This window comes from Panthera leo, chromosome D2, assembly GCF_018350215.1.
Source record: "Panthera leo isolate Ple1 chromosome D2, P.leo_Ple1_pat1.1, whole genome shotgun sequence".
Taxonomy (NCBI): domain Eukaryota; kingdom Metazoa; phylum Chordata; class Mammalia; order Carnivora; family Felidae; genus Panthera; species Panthera leo.
Window position 1 is genome coordinate 14,784,760 of NC_056689.1, and position 21,429 is coordinate 14,806,188.

General features: G+C 47.2%; 1 protein-coding gene across 1 annotated transcript in view; it reads right to left on the reverse strand.

Moving 5' to 3' along the window:
* Positions 1-13,599, reverse strand: part of KCNK1 (potassium two pore domain channel subfamily K member 1) — a 53,282-nt gene extending 39,683 nt beyond the window's left edge. Inside the window, exon 1 of the mRNA XM_042908755.1 lies at positions 13,226-13,599. Within this exon, the coding sequence (XP_042764689.1) occupies positions 13,226-13,580 (355 nt within the window). The 5' untranslated portion in view covers positions 13,581-13,599. The remainder of the gene's footprint in view (positions 1-13,225) is intronic.
* Between the last annotated feature and the right edge of the window lie 7,830 nt (positions 13,600-21,429).

Consider the following 21,429-nt stretch of genomic DNA (forward strand, 5'->3'; position numbering starts at 1 on the left):
CATGACCTGAGCCGAAGTCAAGACTTGGGACGCTTAAGCGACTGAGCCACCCGGGCACCCCAAGGCTGTACTTTTCTAATATGAATTCAGTCTGATATCACAACAATCGAACTAGACAACTCCATTCCCTGGCTCCCGAGGGAAAAATCCGTCCCTTGAACCCCGGCTATGAGGGGACGCTGCTGTGCGGCCCTCCTGCCCTTGGCTGGTGCTGTACTGAGGAGGGGACAGAGCAGGATGGCCGAAGAAACTCTCCAGACACCCCCGACCCCCGCCAGCCAGGGGGAACAGGACGCAGCCTCACCAGGAGGAGGCGACTGCCAGCATGAATCGACACACAACACGTAGTTGTGAGAGACATGAGAGCAGGAACCTGAACGTACAAGTTCAGGTGCCAGTGTGACGTTTCAGCCTCATCCAGATTACCTTCGCAAATGACAGGTAGGCAGCCCGAGTTGCTGGAAGAACAAATGTGGGTGTAGGTCATGTTCCAGAAACTACCATCGGCGGTGTGCTGCCTTTTTTTTCCCCCTTTGTTAATGTAGTTTTGCTCTTTCCACCTTTGTTGGGTCGATTTTTAAACGGAAGATGCACTGCAGAGTAGCAGAGGCGGGAGGGAGGATGGGCCCGGCCGAGCGGATGACAGATTGCGTGTCCACACACGGGTGCTCCTCCCTGCTGTTTAGGGGCGTGAAAGCGTGGGCCTCATCCGCACCCCCTCCTGAGCGGTGCATCTGTGCAGGCTCCCCGTGGGCGAGCTCGTGTCCCGACCCCTGGGTGGCAGGTAGGTGGTGACGTGGGGTCTCCTCTCCCAGCTCAGAACTCGGGGAGGCCCTCTGACAGGGAGGCAACCTCTCCGGACCACCTTTAATTAACTTAATCCCCTAACCACAGCCTTTAAATAATTGAGCTCCTTGGTAACCAGTGTTCAAACATTTAAAGAATTTTAGCTACGAGAATGCTTTAACCTTTAAATTCTAGTTTCAAACATTCCACTTTGCCTCCTGGTAAGTCACAAGCTGGTGGGGGTAGGGGGGAGGCTTGGACAAAATTCGGTGTTTGGGAATAGAGAGGGCACCTTAGATCATCCAAGAGTAGCTGGGAGCCGTGTTATTCAAATGACATCATTTCAAATGGTAATTACGGCAAACTTAAAAACAAGCAGAAGTGAAAATTACTCAGGTAGTTTTCCGGGTCCCATGATAACTTTGCCCTCTGTCACAAACTGTAAATACTCTTATTTGAAGGTGATCGACCTCCTAAAATTCTGAGATTGATTCCTCGTGGGAAAAAAAAGTATGTTTTTCTTATTTACTTTCTAAAAACAGAAAAGACCTACACTGATTTCTTGGTAATTTATTTAATGTTAGGTGCATCTAAAAACCGCACTGGAGAAGATATTTATTTATTGCTGTTCTCTGGACTATACAGAATATAAATTTTAAATTGAACTATTATGTCAGATACTAAATATCCTGTTGTTAAAATTTTAAGAAAAATATGAAGCAAATCTTCCTGTCCCGCTCTCCCAGTTTTCCATATGGCCCTATATAATATTAAATTAGAAAATAATATTACAGTTTAGAGACTGTTTCTTAGCTGGGAAGTTCAAGTATTTAAACTATTGTTAAATGAATTAATCAAATGGCAACTTGGTCGAGAGAATTCACATGCTTCACCTGCAATACCTTCTCTCTATTCTCTACCTATGGACATGCTATTTCTCAAGGCCAAGTTCAGGTATCACCCCTCAAAAGCTTTCTTCAAGTCTGAGTCACTAAGTGACACACAGATGTGATGTGAAATCACAGCACGCGGCTCCAGTGCAAGGACGGCCCTGGGACGCCACATCAGAGTGAGTGCAGCCACGTGTGGACCCCGAACACTTCAGCAGGGACCTCAAGTCTGACAGGCCCATGACTGAGCTCCAGTCCTACCCCAAACCTGCTCCTTCCCCGGCCTTCTCTGTCTCCAGGCAGGGTTCAGATCAAAAACCTTGGGGTCATTCTTGATTATTCTTTTTCAACACCGCACATCCAATCTATGGGCAAATCCTGTTGGTTCCGCCATCCATTTGTGTCTGAGATCTGACCACCTCTCCCCACCTACTTCCTCCGCCTGCTCTAAGCATCTGGGATATTGGAAATGTCCTGCTTTACGCCCTCGGCTTCCTCTCTTGCCTTCCTCCACCAGCCTGAGTGAACTCGGTAGAACAATCGGTCAGATCACGTTACCCTTGTGCCCAAACACAAGGGGGTGATATCTGAACTTGGCCAGGGCTTTCCACCTCGCTCAGAGAAAAGCCCAAAGCTTTGCAGCGGCCTGGGACACCCTCCCCCGTGTGCCCGCTTCCCTTCTCCTTGACCTGGTCACGCGCTGTCTGACTCAGCACCAGCCATGAGGGCTTTCTCGCAGCGCCTCCATACGGGGATTGTGTTCTAGAACAGTTCCCCAGGTAGCTGAATGATGCACTATCACCTCCTCTGGTTCTTGACTCAATGCCATTTACTCAGTGAGGCCTTTTGTGACTTCCTTATCAGAGACCACAGTCCTGGACACCCCCCCCCCCCCCCGCCCTGCAACACACACCCAAGTCTCCCTATCTCCTTGGCTTCCTTCTCTCTGTTGGAGGGGATGCTGCTCCTTAGCAATCTATCCCCACACAACGTGCTGTGCGTTTTACTCCACTCAGTGTACATCCTGCACCTCTTTCACTCCTCACACAAAACATAACACTTCTGACACCTCTGGTCGCCGTATGCGTGGATGGTTGTTTTCTCCACGACAAGCAATTCTGCACGACAGCAGCTGGTGTCCTGTGAGTCAGTCCCATTCCGACCCCGTCTACTTGGAGATGGCATCAGATTCCACAGGTGAAGGGCTCAGTCCTGCAGAGCTGTCCTCACTTCCGAAGTCAAGTCCAGCTGGCAGCTGTACTTCTGACTTATCGGCTATAAATCAGAGTTCCCACGATCCCTTCCTCAGGGTCAATTTGCTAGAAGGGCTCACAGAGCAAACAGTCCGTTCACTAGGTCACCGGTTCCTCATTTTATGACTCAGGAACAGCCAGATGGAGAGATACATGGGGCGAGCTGGGAGGGTCCCAAGGCAGGAGCTTCTTGTCTCTGTGGACTTGGGGTGTGTCCCCCTCCTAGCGTGGATGTGTTCACCAACCTAGAAGCTCCCTGAATCTCGTGCTATTGGGATATTTATGGAGGTGTCCTCACAATGGCATGACAGATCATTAGCTCCATTTCTAGCTTCTCCCCTCTCTGGATGATGGGGGTGGGGCTGAAAATTCCAAGCTTCTGATCATGGCTTGGTCTTTCTTGATGACCAGCTCCCATCCCTAGAGCACACGCAGAGCTGCCTTCTGGAACAAAAGATTCTCCCAGTGCTCTAATCAGGAATTTACAAAGCTTTTAGGAGCTCTGTGCCAGGAACCTGGGGCAGAGACCAATATACATTTTCCATTATCTCACACTTAATCATCTTATTTACAGGATCTCCTTCCTCCTACTAGACAGACATCCAGTTAGGCAAGATCCCCAAGTGCCTGGATCAGTACCTGGTAAACTTAAGTGCTCAATAAACATTTGCTCACGAATGCATGCCTTTCTCCTCGCTTTGGATCACTTAGAGTCTTCCACAGTGCAGTGAGTAGACACGAGGCACTCAGATACAACTTTTTATATAAATAACTGTAGGAGGTCATTTAAGCAATGTGGGCCTCTGTTTCCTTATCAAGACAATGACAATATATCTGAGGTCTCTTGAAAATGAGTAACATCTTTAGAAATCTCCTTGCTTTACAGAAGAGCAAACAGACTCAGACAAGGGAAGAAACGTGCCTTCCTTTGCCTTTAATGAGGACCTACTGAGTGCTAGGGATGCCACAACGTGAGGCCAAGACAGCGCTCATTCTCAAGACCACCCTTGCGGGAAGAGAGACGTGAAAACAAATAATTCCGTCCAAGGTGTTAAGTGCTGTACCAGAAGAAGGGGATAGTCCAACATCAGGCAGGACACAAGATGCTGTGGGAACCAGAGAGGAGAAAGAGCAGGAACAAATGGGGTACACGTCTGGGAAGACAGGGAGCACAGCCAGCTTCTGTGCAGCCCCCAGGCCTGTGTGTGCCCAGCTTAGGATGCCGCACTCAGGGTGGCACTCTTCTCTTCTCCGGGACACGGGTGCCTCTCCTGTCTCCCCTCCTCAGTGCGCCTTTGGTCTAAAGGTCTCCTTCGAACTGTGCTGCAGACTCGAACCAGAGCCTGAATAAACCTCAAGAGGCTTCCACGAAGCTGAGCAGAGAGGGGGCGAAGGCACCACCTTGAGTAAATAGCTTAATTTGGGTCTCCATGCCGCTCTAAGCACGAATAGGGGATGGGCACTTATAACTGACCCTCCAGTCCTTATTTTTCTTTTGCAACTGAAGTATAATTAACACGCAACGCTGCATTACTTTCAGGTATACAACACGGTGTTTGACAAGTCTGTATTTCAATACTTCTTTTTTTTTATGTTTTATTTTATTTGTTTTTGAGAGTGCGCAAGACCGGAAGGGGCAGAGAGAGGGGGACAGAGGATCCGAAGCAGGATCTGTGCTAACAGCAGAGTCCCACGCAGGGCACAAACTCATGAACCGCGAGATCATGACCTGAGCCAAAGGCAGATGCCCAACCGACTGAGCCACGCAGGTGCCCCTCAGTTCTTTTTTTTTTTTTGAGGTGCTGTCCAGTGTTTTTATTTTTTTTATTTTTTTTCAATATATGAAGTTTATTGTCAAATTGGTTTCCATACAACACCCAGTGCTCATCCCAAAAGGTGCCCTCCTCAATACCCATCACCCACCCTCCCCTCCCTCCCACCCCCCATCAACCCTTAGTTTGTTCTCAGTTTTTAAGAGTCTCTTATGCTTTGGCTCTCTCCCACTCTAACCTCTTTTTTTTTTTTTCCCTTCCCCTCCTCCATGGGTTTCTGTTAAGTTTCTCAGGATCCACCTAAGAGTGAAACCATATGGTATCTGTCTTTCTCTGTATGGCTTATTTCACTTAGCATCACACTCTCCAGTTCCATCCACGTTGCTACAAAGGGCCATATTTCATTCTTTCTCATTGCCACGTAGTACTCCATTGTGTATATAAACCACAATTTCTTTATCCATTCATCAGTTGATGGACATTTAGGCTCTTTCCGTAATTTGGCCATTGTTGAAAATGCTGCTATAAACATTGGGGTACAAGTGCCCCTATGCATCAGCACTCCCGTATCCCTTGGGTAAATTCCTAGCAGTGCTATTGCTGGGTCATAGGGTAGGTCTATTTTTAATTTTTTGAGGAACCTCCACAGTTTTCCAGAGTGGCTGCACCAATCTGCATTCCCACCAACAGTGCAAGAGGGTTCCCGTTTCTCCACATCCTCTCCAGGTGCCCCTCAGTTCTTATTGCTAATATGCAATCCACTGACCACACTCGGAGAAATAAAAACTAGCATTTTTTTTAATTGTGTGTTTTTGTTTCTTCTGCTCAGCACCCACAAACTGTGCTTATATTGACTTTACATTACCTGGGTCACTGAGTCCCTGGGGAGCTTTCTGCCCAAACCTCACCACCGGGTACCATAACTAAATCTACAAAGGCTTCAGAGTTAAGGCTTCAGAGTTAGTACCATAACTAAATCTACAAAGGCTTCAGAGTTAGGACAAAGCAAGTCAACTTGAGCCAGAGCACCCAAAGCAAACAGAACCTGACGGGGAATCAAGCAGATAGTAGCCAATGAGGAAACACGGCCAATGTCAGACACAGCCCAGTTAATCTCTTTGATTTAAGAACCTATTCTGTTTCACAGATTAAAGAACGGAAACACAAGTACAATCAGAAAATACAAGACTGCTGGGTCTGCTTCACACCCAGGGAGAGAATCATGGTCCTTCCGGTTCTACTTCCTCTGTGCCTCCAAATCCCCCTCCGCCTCATTCTTCACTTTGACCTTCGGTCAGGGGCACGGCCCTGCGATGGAGTGGCCACCAACTCTGAAGGCAAGGAATCCACCCAGAATGAATAAAGAAGTCAGAGCACAAACTGAGCCTGGGAGACAGAAGCATCACAGAAGTCTAGAGGACACCCCCAAAGTTGTCTGCCTTTTGAGAAGGAGACAACCCTTAGCTCCCACCGGTAACAGACAAGGTGATCATGGCACAGTCAGCAGGGAAGAGAAGGACTTCAGCAGTTCATGGATTTGGCTACAGTTGAGACCGAGTGAGGTTTCTTGAGAATAAAATCTAGCACAGTGCAATTCTATGCCAAAGAGAGGGTACGGTATAAACGGTTTCTCTGTCCCGGAAACCAGCTTGCGGGAAGTCGGACCACATGAAATCGCCGTATGGGTCAAAACAATGAAGCGATTTCACATGCTCCAACTTCAGAGTCCTCTTCTGTGCTAGAGACAACAGATGGTCTCCCCACCCTCAGCAGTCCAACGTGCGGTGCATGAAACAACTTGTCCTGAAAGGCACCAGATTTCCCACTGGGTTACCGGTACAAGAGAAAATGCTATCTGGACTAGATTTACAGTTATGTCATAAAAGCAAATGCATGCTTTCTTTCAAGTTATTACCATTTATAATGGCAACAGGATGTTCCGAGTGCCATAAAATAGGCATAGATAATAGCAAATGTATAGTTTTGGGGGAAAAAAAACCCCTTCAAAATGCTAAAGAAGCGATGTTTCAGAGACAGGGATGGGCTTACACATGAGTATTAGTAAATACTAATACATACTCTTTGACCATGAGTGGGTGGAAATATTTCTAGGATTTATGACGCATTTCTCTGCCTTCCTAAATAGAGGCAGGTTGAAGTATTATTCCTGATCATTCAGGGGTACCGATTATTACAATGTATCCTAAAATAATGGTGTCTTATTCATGCATATGGAGTTGTTGGCATGTCATACATGGCAAAGACATAAAAATTCTGTTCCTTGTGTTCCTATATTTGGTTTTTTGTTTCTTTGTTTTAGCACAACAACAACCAAAAACCACAACAGTACTTCTGTATTACCTTACTAGGGCTACCATAAAAAAGTACCACAGATTGGGCGGGTTAAACAACAGAAATTCATTTTCTCATGGTTCTGGAGGCTAGAAGTTCAAGATCAAGGTACTGGCAGGCTTGGAATCTTCCGAGGTCTCTCTCCTTAACTTGCAGATGGCACCTTCTCATCGGGTCCTCATTTTAACTTAATCACTTCTTATTTTTTAGATTTTTTTTTTTTTAATTTTTTTTTAACGTTTATTTGTTTTTTGAGACAGAGAGAGACAGAGCATGAACAGGGGAGGGACAGAGAGAGAGGGAGACACAGAATCGGAAGCAGGCTCCAGGCTCTGAGCCATCAGCCCAGAGCCCAACGCGGGGCTCGAACTCACGGACTGCGAGATCGTGACCTGAGCTGAAGTCGGACGCTTAACCGACTGAGCCACCCAGGCGCCCCGTTTTTTTTTTTGTTTTTTTTTTTTAATGTTATGTATTTTTGAAAGAGAGAGCACAAGCAGAGGAGGGGCAGAGAGAGAGGGAGACAGAGGATCCAAAGCAGGTTCTGTACTGTCAGTGCAAAACCTGATGTGGGGCTCGAACTCACGTACCTCAAGATCATGACCTGAGCTGAAGTCCGAGCTCAATGGTCTGGGCCACCCAGGCACCCCATTAGTCACTTCTTTAAAGGCTCTATCTCCAAATGCATAGTCACATTCTGAAGTATAAGGATTAGGACTTCACCATTCGAATTTTGGAGACACATTCAGCCCATAACAAGCCCCTATGCCTAGACACTATGCAAATATCAAGCTCTTAACCCAGACACATCTGGACTCAAAGCAAGGCCACTACTAGTTTTGTGACCTAGCTAAGGTCCCTGAACCTAAATTTTACTTTCAGCCTCTTTTAAACTGAGGATAATGACCCCTACACCTCATTAGCTCTTTGAGATAGGGGTACACATAAAGTGTTCAATAAAAATTTGTTTTTAATAATATTGCTTTGGGGTGCCTGGGTGGCTCAGTCGGTTGAGTGACCGACTTCGGCTCAGGTCATGATCTCACGGTTTGTGAGTTCGAGCCCCGCGTCGGGCCCTGTGCTGACAGCTCAGAGCCTGGAGCCTGCTTCTGATTCTGTGTCTCCCTCTCTCTCTGCCCCTCCCCCATTCATGCTCTGTCTCTCTCTGTCTCAGAAATAAACATTTAAAAAAATTTAAAAAAATAATATTGCTTTATTTTTCTGATGTTTAAAGTATTTGTCTTTTTGTGACCTTTTGCTTAGGCTTGCTTATCGCTGTACGTTTCCTTCTTCAATCCACTAGGGGCTTTGAAGCCAGAAAATTAAATTTGTTAGAATTAAACATAAAGGCTCCAAATCAAGACCAAAGGCTCTCCTGCACATAAAGACCACAGACTTCAGCATGTGGGATTTCAGATCTCTCTTCCAGGTCAATAGTTTGCTTGGTTGTTTCTGGGGGAATTCCTTTCCTCATTGGCATTTCTGTTCCAGATAGAATACAGTATTTACCAAGCATGTTAGATAAGGCAATTCCAATGTGAGGTGTGGCTTTGTCACCATTCCAAATTTTAAAAAAAGGGCAGTGGTGTCACAGATTTGACCAAAATCTAGTGACATTCTACAATAAACAATCATTTGTTTTGGAAATGGTTGGAATGGTAGCTACTAATCTAAATGCTGCATACCCCTGAAAATTTTAACCAACTAATCTAAATGCTGCATACCACAGTGCAAAGAAGTCTCAGATGCTAAACTGTCTTCTGGAAAGTTTTCCCAAAGGAAATACAGCTCTTAGAACTCCTCTGACTTAAGAGTTCCTTTTAAGGCTTATTCTAAAGCTGGGTTCGGCCAACTCTTTCTGCAAATGGCCAAGCTGTAAATAGTTGAGGTTTGGGGGCCACATGGCTCCTGTCACAAACCTGCCATTGCAGCGGGAAAACAGTGATAAATGATACCAAACAAATGGCTGTACGCCAACTCAAAGTTTGTATGGGTGCTGAAATTTGGTTCTTGTAAAACGTCAACGTGTCAGGAAACATGACTTTTCTTTTGATTTCTTTTTAGCCAGCTGAAAAGACGAAGACCATTCTTAGCATGGGCCGCGTAAAAAGAGGCAGTGGGTCAGATTTGGCCCAGAAGCTGCAATTTGCCCACTGCTGTTAGATTCTAAAAGCTCAACCTGTATTTGTTGTTAACCATAACCCAGTTTTCCTAGTGAAAATCGTTTGAAGGCTAAGGGTCAACCTGGAACCCCTGTTTCCTTCTCCCATGTTCTCTTCCTGAAAACGACCAATGCCATAGCAGCTGTAAAGGCCACTGTAAAACAAACCAAATTAGCTTCCTTTTCTGAGCACTTTATTTATTTATTTATTTATTTATTTATTTATTTAGAAGTTTATTTATTTAGGGGCACCTGGGTGGCTCAGTCAGTTAAGCGTCTTGAGTCTTGGTTTCAGCTCAGATCATGATCTCACGGTTTGTGGGCTCAGGCCCCACATGGGGCCCCGTGCTGACAGTGTGGAGCCTGCCTGGGATTCTCTCTCTTCCTTTCTCTCTGCCCCTCCCCCCACTGGCTCTCTCTGTCTCTCTCTCTCAAAAATAAATAAACTTAAAATTAAAAAAAAAAAATAAAGTGTATTTTTTTAGTTTGAGAGAGAGAGAGAGAGAGAGAGTGCCAACAGGAGAGGGGCAGAGAGAAAGAGGGAGAGAATCTCAAGCAGGCTCTATGCTATCAGGGTGGAGCCAGGCGTGGGGCTTGAACCCACCAACTGCAAAATCATGACCTGAGCTGAAACCAAGAGTTGGATGCTTACCTGACTGAGCTACCCAGGTGCTCCCCTGTTCTGAGCACTTTATTTTTTATTTATTTTTTTTTATTTTAAATGTTTATTTATTTTTGAGACAGAGAGAGACAGAGCATGAACGGGGGAGGGTCAGAGAGAGAGGGAGACACAGAATCTGAAGCAGGCTCTAGGCTCTGAGTTGTCAGCACAGAGCCTGACGCGGGGCTCGAACTCACAAACCATGAGATCATGACCTGAGCTGAAGTCGGACGCTTAACCGACTGAGCCACCCGGGCACCCCTGTTCTGAGCACTTTAAATAAAAGTTTCAAAACCTCTCTTCATAAACAGGGATAAGGCAGCGTCATGATGCAAGGACCCATGCTTACAACTGACAGCAACAGGGACTGAGCTATCATCCAGACCCCTATTTACAACACAGCAAAAAAGTGACAGCCTTACAGTCATATGCACACAAAACTGTACTTTTACCAAACATCTGCATGATATAACCTTGCTCAGGGGGATGAATAAAGAAGTCACCTTACAGTAAACTGACATGTTCTTAATTATTTCTTCCTTCCCAAGTGTTCCTTACTCCTCGGGGAAAAAAAAAAAAAAAATCACGGTATAAAAGTTATATGGGAAATGCCTCAGTCTATAACGCCTCCTTTTATTTTTCTACAGCCCTTCCCTCTGAAAAGGTAAAAGTGTACCACAGTTTCCCCTTCCACTCTCATACGGTTCCCACGCAGGTGTTGCTGCATTTTTTTTAAACAAGGAAAAGTAAAGAGACGTTCAGTTGTTTGAAATAATTCCCAGAGTCCTTGGCAGAGCAGAGACTGCAGATCATCCCTGAATCACCAACCTAAGTCTTCTTCCCGAGAGACCACCAAGCTCCTTGCATAAACTGGAAGCCCGGACTTTGTGAGAAGCAAAAGTTCTGCCGTAGACACATCCCGTTCCTGTATCAAGGTGATGACCAGGAGAACAGCAACTTTGTAATCCCCACCGTTACCATTCTAGGCAAGCTAGGGTTGGCTGTACTGACTGGGTGACAATAAGCTCAGGGATTTGCCACCTACAGTGCGAGAGGAGTTAACCCAGCAAACAAACCACGGCCACAGCATGTCCGGAAGACAGGCACGAACCATAACTCCAATTTGAGTTGTCTAGTATTTTTCTAGAACATATTTTTCTAGTAATGAAGTATACTGGCTTCAGCCGACCAACTGTCTGACTTCCGGCCACGAGACCAGTGTTTTGCTACCACGTGGAACATCAAAATGTGTCAGATACCGGGTCGACACAAAACCGGGAGAAGAGTAGCTTTGATTTAGGGAATTCTGAAGTTTGCTGGAACCCTATCTGAATTAATGAAGTCAACTCTATCGAGGACAAGAATTCATTGATTTGCTAATGTTACGAACTGAGAGGCACCTTTTTCATCTAGTTTATCCTTAAGTGCCCCTTGCACCGGATTTCCTAAATGAACTCTTGTTTTGCATGAATACAGACTTTCTTAGGAACTACAATGTAATCTGAATACCAATAATAAGACATCTATCCCCACCTTTTTTCTTATTTAAACAGGAACTGCATTTTTCCTAATTAAAAAAAAAAAAAAAGAGGAGGAGACAGAATCTAGGAAATAAGTGTCTAATCGAGATGTAAACTCGTATTTTCTTGAGATTTAATTAGCTGCTTATGATGAGGTTATACATGAGCTGTGCCAGTCATAGAAAATCCCAGCCAGTAAAAGCAAATGCATTCTTTTCCTCGCAACATTGTTCTTAAACTGTTCTACTCTTAAAATACCATTACTTAGAAGTTACTGAAAGTGATAAACTCTTCCCAATGTTCACTCAACACCGTGACCCAGTTGTAGACTTTCTGTAACCCAGTGGAAAGAGTTCTGCAGAGAATGAATATTCTCCATTCAGAACAAATAAATGTACTGCAAAGGAAAAGCACGGTGACCTCTAAATGTTCCCAGAAAGGGACCCAGCTAAAGACAACGGAAGCGACACTTGGGGACATATAGCTAAAGAGTGGTGTTGGCAAAGGTGAAAAGTAAGAGAATACGTCTTGTTTAGGGCTAAGTTTTTAACGTATCACAATACAAGCTAGAATTCTGTTTACTACAGTTTAGAAATTCACCTCAGACTTCTAAACCATTGCTTTACAGGATCTTGGTGGAAAGTGTACTATTTACTATTACTCAGTACCACTTATTACTAAAACAATCAACTGGGTTTAGCCCAAGGGGATTATATACAAATAAACCCTGGGAAGTGTCGAAGGGGTGGAGTGATGTAAGAGGTGGCTCCACAAGAAGTTGATTCACCTGCTCCGGAGGTGGGGGCAGGGGCGGGTCCAGTATCCCGGCAGGGATCACTCCAGGCCCAGATTCTAGGACTACACTGGGAAGTAGTAAGTGTGTGCCCTTGTGCACGCCAAGATGGATTGTTCAAAGATTGGATCTCGTGGAGAAAAGGGGGACTTCGCTGAGCATTCTTTGGGATACTTTCCAGGGTTCAAACATCAATTTATAAATATCTCCAACCAAGCGTGTGTGCCCCACTTAGCCGCTGGGAAAAATGCAGCCTTCATTCACCTAATCCGGCAGAGTAAGGGCGCCCTGGGGCACTCGCCGGCCTCGGCTTTCACCCGAGGACGCTCTTCCATTCGTGAGCGTCCTGTTGGGTGAGTAGTGCGGGGTGGGGGGAGTCTCTGCGAAGTTGAAGGGTGGCCTCGCACACCTAAAGTTGAAAAAAACTGCTGAATCAGGGTGCCCCCATTTTGCCGGATCCTAGGCAATCGGATGCTCCCTTCCCTCACCCCTCCTCCTACTCCGAAAAGAAACCGGATCCGCCTGTCCGCTCGGAGGTCACCTGCGAAGAGCAGAGTGATGTCACTCGGCTACCCCCACAACCTCCCCCCAAACGGCAAAAAGCCGAGAAATCTATGCATCACCCAAAGAGAGGGCACCCTCCGGAAGGTGACCCTCCAGCGCGGCCTCGGCCCTGCGGGACGGGGTCAGGACGAAGGTGAGCGCCCTCGGAGCAGTGGACAGTTTCCAGCATCCCCTCGCCTCGCCGCGCGGCGGCCGGGATGCTCCGGATTCCTACCGGACAGTCTGGTGCAGGGCACCGCGAAAAAACAGGACGCAGCCCGCGAAGCCCCCGCAGCCACCCGGGCCGAAGGCTTCGGGGACCACTTCCCAGGAGTTACGGGAGGCAACACCCAGGGCGTGTTCCGCGGCCACGGCACCGGCTTCCGGCTCCGCCGGGTGTGCGCGCCGCGGGAGGGCCCGGGGCGCCGGGGCGCCGGGGCGCGGGCGGCGGGCGGGGAGGGGGCAGGGGGGTGGCCGCGGCGGCTGGCCCCTACCTGTGGTGGAGAGCACGGTGCTGGCGAAGAAGAGCGCGGAGGTGAAGTCCCAGTTCCAGTTGCCCGAGGCGTTGCTGAGCACCGACACGCCGTAGTTGCTGGCCTCCAGCACGCGGCCCAGGAACTGCTCGAGCTGCTGCTCCGACAGGCACTCGTGCTCCTCCAGGAAGCGCCGCTTCAGCTTGCGCAGCTCCTGGCGCAGCAGGTCCTCGTAGGGCAGCTCCACCGACGAGAAGACCACGGCGCCGAAGACCAGGTAGAGCAGGTAGCCGAGCACCAGGAAGCCGAAGCACCAGGCCGAGCGGTGCCGCTCCACCAGGCGCACGCACGAGCTGCCGGCCAGGGACTGCAGCATCTTCCCCCGCCGCCGCCGCCGCCGCCGCCAAAGCCGCCACAGCCGAGGCCCACGCCGCAGACCGGCCCGAGCGCGGCCCGCCGCCCCGCCGCCCCTCGGCCCCGCCCAGGCCCCGCCCCAGGCAGCCCGGGCCCCGCCCCCGGCCCCGCCCCCGGCCCGCAGCCCACTCCCCCACGCGCGCCCTCCGCGCTCCCCGGCAGCGCCGTGTGCCTGCGATTGGCTCGCCCGGGAGTCGTTTTGCTTCCTTCTTTTCCTGTTCCCTCGCACTGTAAGAGGCCCCGATGATGTGGCGCTGACGTGGCTGGCGGCTCAGGTAACCCGCGAGTCGGCCGAGACCGCGAGGCAAACTTGGCTGGAGCGCCGGGGCTGGGCGCGCGGCCCCGGGGCCCCCGCCCTTCGCGTGGTCCCGCTGGCCGGGCGCTGGCGCGCAGACCCCTGAACTGCCGCCGCGGCCACCCGCTGCGTCCTCCCCCCTTGGGTAACCAAACCAGAGCGGACCGCGGGCGGGGTGTGACAGCGTGTGCGCGTGTTGCGTGGGACCGTGCGCTGCCTGTCCAGGCCTTCGGCCCCAGCTACAACTTGCTTGCCACCTATTTTTTGTTAATCAAAGCCTGCATTTCCAAGTAGCGAGCACTGGAATTCTTTCCTTCGTCTGCCTTATTGGTCCAAGCGAGGCTCGCAATCTGGTGCCAATGCTGATGGTGAAAATATCAGAACCTCAGGGTTGGAAGGCACTTTGGATCTTAGAAGTCTTTTTCCACCCACCCACCCACTCAACTCCTTACAAAAAGAATCCGAGAATTGAAGAGGGTTGGAAAAGTCACATTTCTGAACTCTTCCCTCTTTAAAACATAAAGAGGGGAAGAACGGTCCACAGAAGAAACTGAGCTTTCCCGAATGCTCTTTTTAAGGTGACAGGGTCAGTGAACCACTTTTTTTTAAAGGTGACGGTGGGTGAGAGTAAATATTGGCACACCCTCCTGGAAAGGCAAATTGGCAAATGCTTCTAGAACCTTGAACATTTTCTGTACTCTGACTCCATGATCTGTCCTAAGAAAATAATCAGGCAAAGATTTATAGACAAGACTATTCATAAATAGTGTATATGTATATTATATATATGCAATACACGTGTATATATTATGAAATAATTAAGGGTCAAGAATAACCAAAATGTTCCAAATAGAGGAATGAATGAATTATGGTATCACTATAGCATGGATATTGTATAGCTATTAAAGATGTGTTTCAGGGTGCCTGGATGGCTCAGTCAGTTAAGCCTCTGACTCTTGATTTCAGCTCAGGTCGTGGTCTCATGGTTCATGGGATCAAGTCCTGCATCAGGCTCTGTGCTGACAGTATGGAGCCTGCTTGGGATTCTCTCTCTCCCTCTCTCTCTCTCTCTCTGCCCCTTCCCCACTCTCTTGCATGCATGTGCACTCTCTCTCTCTCTCTCAAAATAAACATAAAAAAGACGTGTTTGAAAACCATTGAAGCATAAGCAAGTGTATGTATTGAATATATACAGTCTTATGTATAGAATCTCCAGTAGGTAAATTAGCTCCCAACAGCTGTCTTTGGTTGATAGTGGAGAACATAAGTGACTTTTATTTCTTGTACATTTTTATGGTTTTCTGATTTTCTGCAGAAATGTTTTTTTCTATGTAGTTGATCTGTGAGGCAGATGCAGTTCTATTTTATAAGACAAAATACAAATATTTTCCATATTTGAGTCTCTCCCAGCTGAACCTGGCCTAACTCATGAGATACAAGAATATGGTTGCTGTTTTCAGCTGTTAAGTTTTGAGATAGCTTTTTATGCACTGATAGGTCCCTGGAACAGCGTGCATCTGGATTATGCTGAACTTTACAAATCATCGTTAGAAGTTTTCTTCGGATAAATTTGTCATTGTCTGCCATATTTCACTTCTCTGACTTAGACTCTACCTTGGTTCCATATTACAGCTAGGCCAGGGATACCAAATACTTGCAAATCGTATGTTACCCTCAGGCTATCGGTAGAAATTGGAAATACCATGTGAGCGGTCTGGTGGGGACCAGGTCTTGCTGCACGGGGTGAGATGTGTTGAGTGAAGCCTGGAGATGGGAGTGGGCTGGGCAGTGCGGGTATTTCTGTGATTTTTGGCTCTCAGAGTTGACCCAAATCATGAGAATCAAGGCTGGCTGTCTCCCATCTTCTTCTTGGCCCACTGCTCTGGACACACGATTCACCTGTCTTCAGGGTAGTTAGCAATCTCAGCAATGTCAATCAAGACTAGGACTTTTGTCGACTAGCTACATCCCTCCTGTGACCATGCGAGGTGGAGCTGAGATCCCTGACGCCCTACCCCCACCTCAGCATGGCAGAGGACATTGCAAGCATTTCTCAGGGGGGAAAAAAGGAATATGGAAGAAAACTCAGAGGAGAGGGTAGAGATTCACAAGAGGGGAGAAGAGTGGGATGGGAGGGGGTGCAGTGGGCGAGAGAAGCAGTGAGGTGCTTTCTGCCGGGTGTTCACATTAATTAACATAATTTGGAGACAAGTTGACTAAGCTTTGTGAGAAACAAACCTTGCACTAGGCAGAGCCTTGCAAGTTAATCTGACACGGAGCTCATGATGTAAATGATCACCGTTGTGCTATATGATAATTAGGCATAAATGGCAAGCAGTTCCTGTAAATAGGTTTTATTCTCTCAACAGGTTGAGACAATGAGAACTATTTATAGACAGGGTAGCTCTCTAGGAAAGTGTTTCACTTACAAAAAGTGAAATTCACAAACACAGTGTTAGGGAAACCCAGCCAATCAGCAACACGTACACAATATTAGCATTTATGATTCCTTTTCTGGGTTTATACCCAAACGAATTGAAAGCAGGAACTCAAAGAGGCATTTATGCAGCCATGTTCACAGCATTATTCACAACAATCAAGGCGTGGAAGTACCCCAGTGTCCATCAACAGATGATGGATAAGCAAAAAGTAGTATAAATTCACAATGGAATATGTTTCAGTCTTAAGAAAGAATGAAATTCTGGGGCACCTGGGTGGCTCAGTCGGTCAAGCATCCGACTTCGACTCAGGTCATGATCTCGCGGTTCGTGAGTTCGAGCCCCACGTGTGGCTCTGTGCTCACAGCTCGGAGCCTGGAGCCTGCTTCGGATTCTGTGTCTCCCGCTTTCTCAGCCCTTCCCTGGCTTGTGCTCTGTTTCTCTCTCTCTTTCAAAAATAAATAAACATTAAAAAATTTTTTAAAAAGGAATGAAATTCTGACACATGCTACAATATAAATGAGCTTGAGAAGACCTATGTTAAGTGAAATAAGCCAATCACAGAAGGGTAAAAACTATATGATTCCACGGTATGAAATCTAGAGGAGTCAAATTCACAGAGGCAGAAAGTAGAAGGAATTATATTTGCCAGGGGCTGGGAAGAAAGGGGAACCAGGGAGTTGGTGTTTAGTAGGAACAGAGTTTAGTTTTGCAGGGTGAAAAAATACTGGAGACGATGGTCATTCTTGCACAGTAATGGGAATGTGCTTAATGCAGCTGAATTGCACACTTTTACCATAATTTAAAAAAATGTTAGCATGGGGGTGCCTGGGTAGCTCGGTTGGTTAAGTGTCCAACTCTTAATTTCGGCTCAGGTTTTGATCTCAAGGTTTGTGAGATCGAGCCCCATATTGGGCTCTGCACTGACGGTGTAGAACCCGCTTCAGATTCTGTCTCTCCCTCTTTCTCTCTGCCCTTCTCCCGTGAGCTCTCTCTCTCTCTCAAAAATAAATAAACATTTAAAAAAAAAAATGTTAGCATTTGGGTTGACAGTAGGAATGTGGTCATTAAGAGTGGGTTGAAGCTGTCCCACCCGCCAGCGAGCGGCCGTCTCCCTGATGTGGGTCCTTGAAGAAGCAGACATCCTTCATCTCCAGAGAGTGTTGGGACAGTGTTGAGACAGTCCAGGGAACTGGGACAGTTCCTCAGTGATGTGGCTCATACCCAGATGAGATACATGAGGCTGGTGGTGGATCTGGAAACTCAGCCTGGAGAAATGGTGGAAGGAATCCAGACATTTGCCCTGAGGAAAAAAAAATTTAGGATGATCGGATAGCTGCATGCCAAGAAAAAAAATGTGAATTTATTTTGTGTGTCTTCAAAGGGTGTAGGACTTAGAAATCACTCTAAGAGAGAACATTCTAATCGTGACTTGACCACCAATGGAATGAGCTGCCTCTGGAAACAGCTCGAGGCCCTGAGCGTTGGAGCAGAAGGCAATCAATCGCAAATTAGCAAAATACAATGGAGAGCGTTTAGCGTCTTCAGGCTCCTTCCAAGTCTGAGATTTTACCGTTGCGGTGTATACAAGGTCAAGTGTATGAGGAGATCAGGAGTAAAATAGGTGAGACACAAAGTTGCCCTGAGATTCCTCTTAAAAGTACAGATTCCTAGCCAGGAACCCCGACACGCTCTGGCCCTTGAGCTGCCAGCTCCTGGTGGTGTCATGACCACGTGTCAGGGAACCCCGACACAGTGGACCCCCCCCAGCTTCTCTGCCATTTTTGGCAAAGGGTGTTGCCATCCCCCCTGACTGTGGTGGGAGATGTCCATCCTGTGAGAAGTGCAGATCAGGTTCAGCGTGTAGATAGCATCTGGTGTTAGAGCAGCGAGCGACAGATGACTCCCCTTCAGGTCCTCCCTCCCACGCCGCCCTGTGACAGGTTGTCCACCTTGACCTGAGCAATGCTCACAATTTCCCTGCTCTCATCTCTGTCTCTTAACCACGCCTCCAGTCACGCTTTACCTGTGCGTGTTAAAACAATTGATCCCTGCTCACCTGTTATTTGGCATGGCCTCCATGGGTGCAAGGAATAAGGAGGGAAAGGAAAGGAAGATGGGGCTCTCCTGGAAGCAAGAGAAAGAGATCAAATAGAAGAGGGAGAAGCTGAAGCTTAAAGAAAAAAATTTTTTAATTAAAAGAGCTATTTTAGAGAGTATTCTTTTTTTAAATGTTTATTTTTGAGAGACAGAGACAGAGTGCAAGTGGGGGAGGGGCAGAGAGAGAGGGAGACACAGAATCTGAAGAGGCTCCAGGTTCTGAGCGGTCAGCGCAGAGCCCGACACGGGGCTCGAACCCACCAACTGTGAGGTCATGACCTGAGCCCAAGTCAGACGCTTAACCGACTGAGCCACCCAGGCACCCAGAAGAGTATTCTGATGACATCCGCTGCTCTGCCGTGCCATGCACATTGGGACAGTGTTCCCCACCCCCAGCTGTGCACTTATCTCCACCACGGTCCCCCACCATGCTCTGCCTCTGAGCTCCTGCTCACCTGAACTGAGGTCCCCGCACTGTTCACTCAGTCCTTCATCACTGTCCAAAACCAGGTCATGTGTCTGAGCAGAGGAATGGCTTGGTTATCCCATGTTTCAAACTACTACACAGGGCGGAAGGTTATCGCCCTAATGCCAGAAGAGAGAGAGAGAGAAAAAAGAGTTAGACAGTATCTCTTTTGCCTCTTGGAGTGGTCCAGCCTGGGTGCTGGTTATCATCAGTGCTCCTGCCGTGTGACAGGACCTGGCCAGCAAGCTCTGTGACAGCACACTGCACTCCATAAACTATTGTGTTTGCATGCGAGACCCCAAGTGTCCTTCAGGAAGCTCTCCAGCAGAGAGTGACTTTATGCTGAAGGTCAGTAGTTTAACTTTTCAAGAACCTACCTACTCAGAAAATCTTCAAATCTGGGCACACTGAGATTCCCCCTTGACCCCTGAATCTCCCTGAACTCTAGGGCCAGGACTTCAAATGAAGTCTATAAATGCTCAGTCCAGACACTTCTGAGTTTGCTATATTAGTACCTTCCCTAGATCCTAGAATAGTTTAGTTTCCTCCCTATCACACTTCCATTTAAACTTTCCTGTATTACAAGACCCCATTCAAATCTGCCCCTCAGGTCACCTATTTAAACTATCTGAACACACAAAACTCCACCTCTCCCCTCTCTGAATTCATGCTACACATGTGACCTGTTTGAGCCTCCTGGTCCCTAACATATAGCTCCCAGTGTTCATTATTTTTATGAGTACAGTGGACCCTTGAACGACGTGGGTTTGAACTTCATAGGTCCACTTACAGACTTTATACAGCACAGTAATGTAAATGTGTTTTCTCTCCCTTATGATTTTCTTAATAACATTTTCTTTTGTCTAGCTTCCTTTGTTACAAGAATGCAGCATGTAACACACAGGGCATACAAAATATGTATTAATCGACACCGTTTATGTTATCGGTAAGGCTTCCGGTCAGGAGTTGGCCATTAGTGGTTAAGTTTGGGGGGAGTCAGAAGTTATTTGTGGATTTGCAACTGCACGGGGGATTGGTGCCTCTAACCCCTGCATTGTTCAAGGGTCAACCACAGACGCTTTGTCTTGCAATGAGGGTGTACACTCTTAGGAAGAATCCCTATGTCTCTTAGTTCTTTGTATCCTTGATAAAGCTCAGCACAGTTTTTTCACATGATGTATGTACCGTAAATACCTTTGATTGTTTGATTAATAAATAATCACAATGATTACACTTTCCCCAGCAGGAAAGATTTGTTTAGTGAGAAATATTTTTAGAACCATGGTCAACTATCCATGTTTATGCGATAAGTATTTGTTATTGCTTTTAATGTGAGGAAGCTGGTTCTTAGCACAAGGACTTGCCCGAGGGGCCCTTGACAAGGAAATGATTTATCTTGGGGCTAATTTTGTTCCATTGGGATTCTAGGATTTTGCATATATAAAGAAGATTTCTCAGGTTCTTTTTTATTCAATGGAAGGCAAAGGTCGTCTGTTAGACTTTGATCGTTTGTCCTGAGCACCACCTTTGAAACAAGGCACAACAGAACAGCACACACTCTTACAGATTCTAGAAGGAGCAGAACTATGGCCATGACCCAATCCCTAACGTGACTGGTTGGACTAGGGATAGAGTTTGAACCAAAGCTGGTCAAACCAATGATTATCTGCCCACCAACCAGATTCCCTACAATTATTTGAAAACCCAGTGGGGATTCTCAGGCACTGGGGGTGCTGGGACTGAAAGGGATCAGGTTCAAGAGAAGGAAACTGCCTGCATGAAAAGCAAGAAAGGAAAAGATGGAAGAGAAAGCTTCAGTGAGATGAGAGAGGAGGAGGGGGATTGTATAGATTGAGCAGTAAATAAAGAGTGAGAAAGCAGAAATAGCTGGTGAGATAATACCTCCAAAATGCTTGACTGTGAGAAGGGACGAGAAAGAACAGAAGTTAGGGGAATGAACCGAGTGTCATCTATCATTTTAAGGTGAGATTTTAACAGAAAGACATTGGAAACAATCAAGAAAGGGACTGGGAAGTGGAGCAGGAAGAGAACCGGGGGAGAGTGGTGACCTGTAAGATAAAGGAGGAGAGAGATTAACCAGGAAAATACACAAGAGGGTTGGATGCCGTAGGAGGACACTCAAACAGAAGGTTGAAGTGTGACCATCATGGAGTTGTTGGAAACCCTACCCAGTGCAGTTGTAGAGGGCCCAGAAGTTACTGTAGTTAAGGAGAGGGAGGTGGAGGGCGCCTGGGTGGCTCAGTCGGTTAAGCGTCTGACGTCAGCCCAGGTCATGGTCTCAGAGTTCGTGGGTTCAAGCCCCGCATCAGGCTCTGTGCTGACAACTCAGAGCCCTGGAGCCTGCTACAGACTCTGTGTCTCCCTCTCTCTCTGCCCCTCCCCCACTCCCCCCCCCTCTTGCAAGAATAAATAAACATTGAAATAATAATAATAATAATAATAATAATAATAATAATAATAAAAGAAGAGCAAGGTGGATAAGTGAAGACAG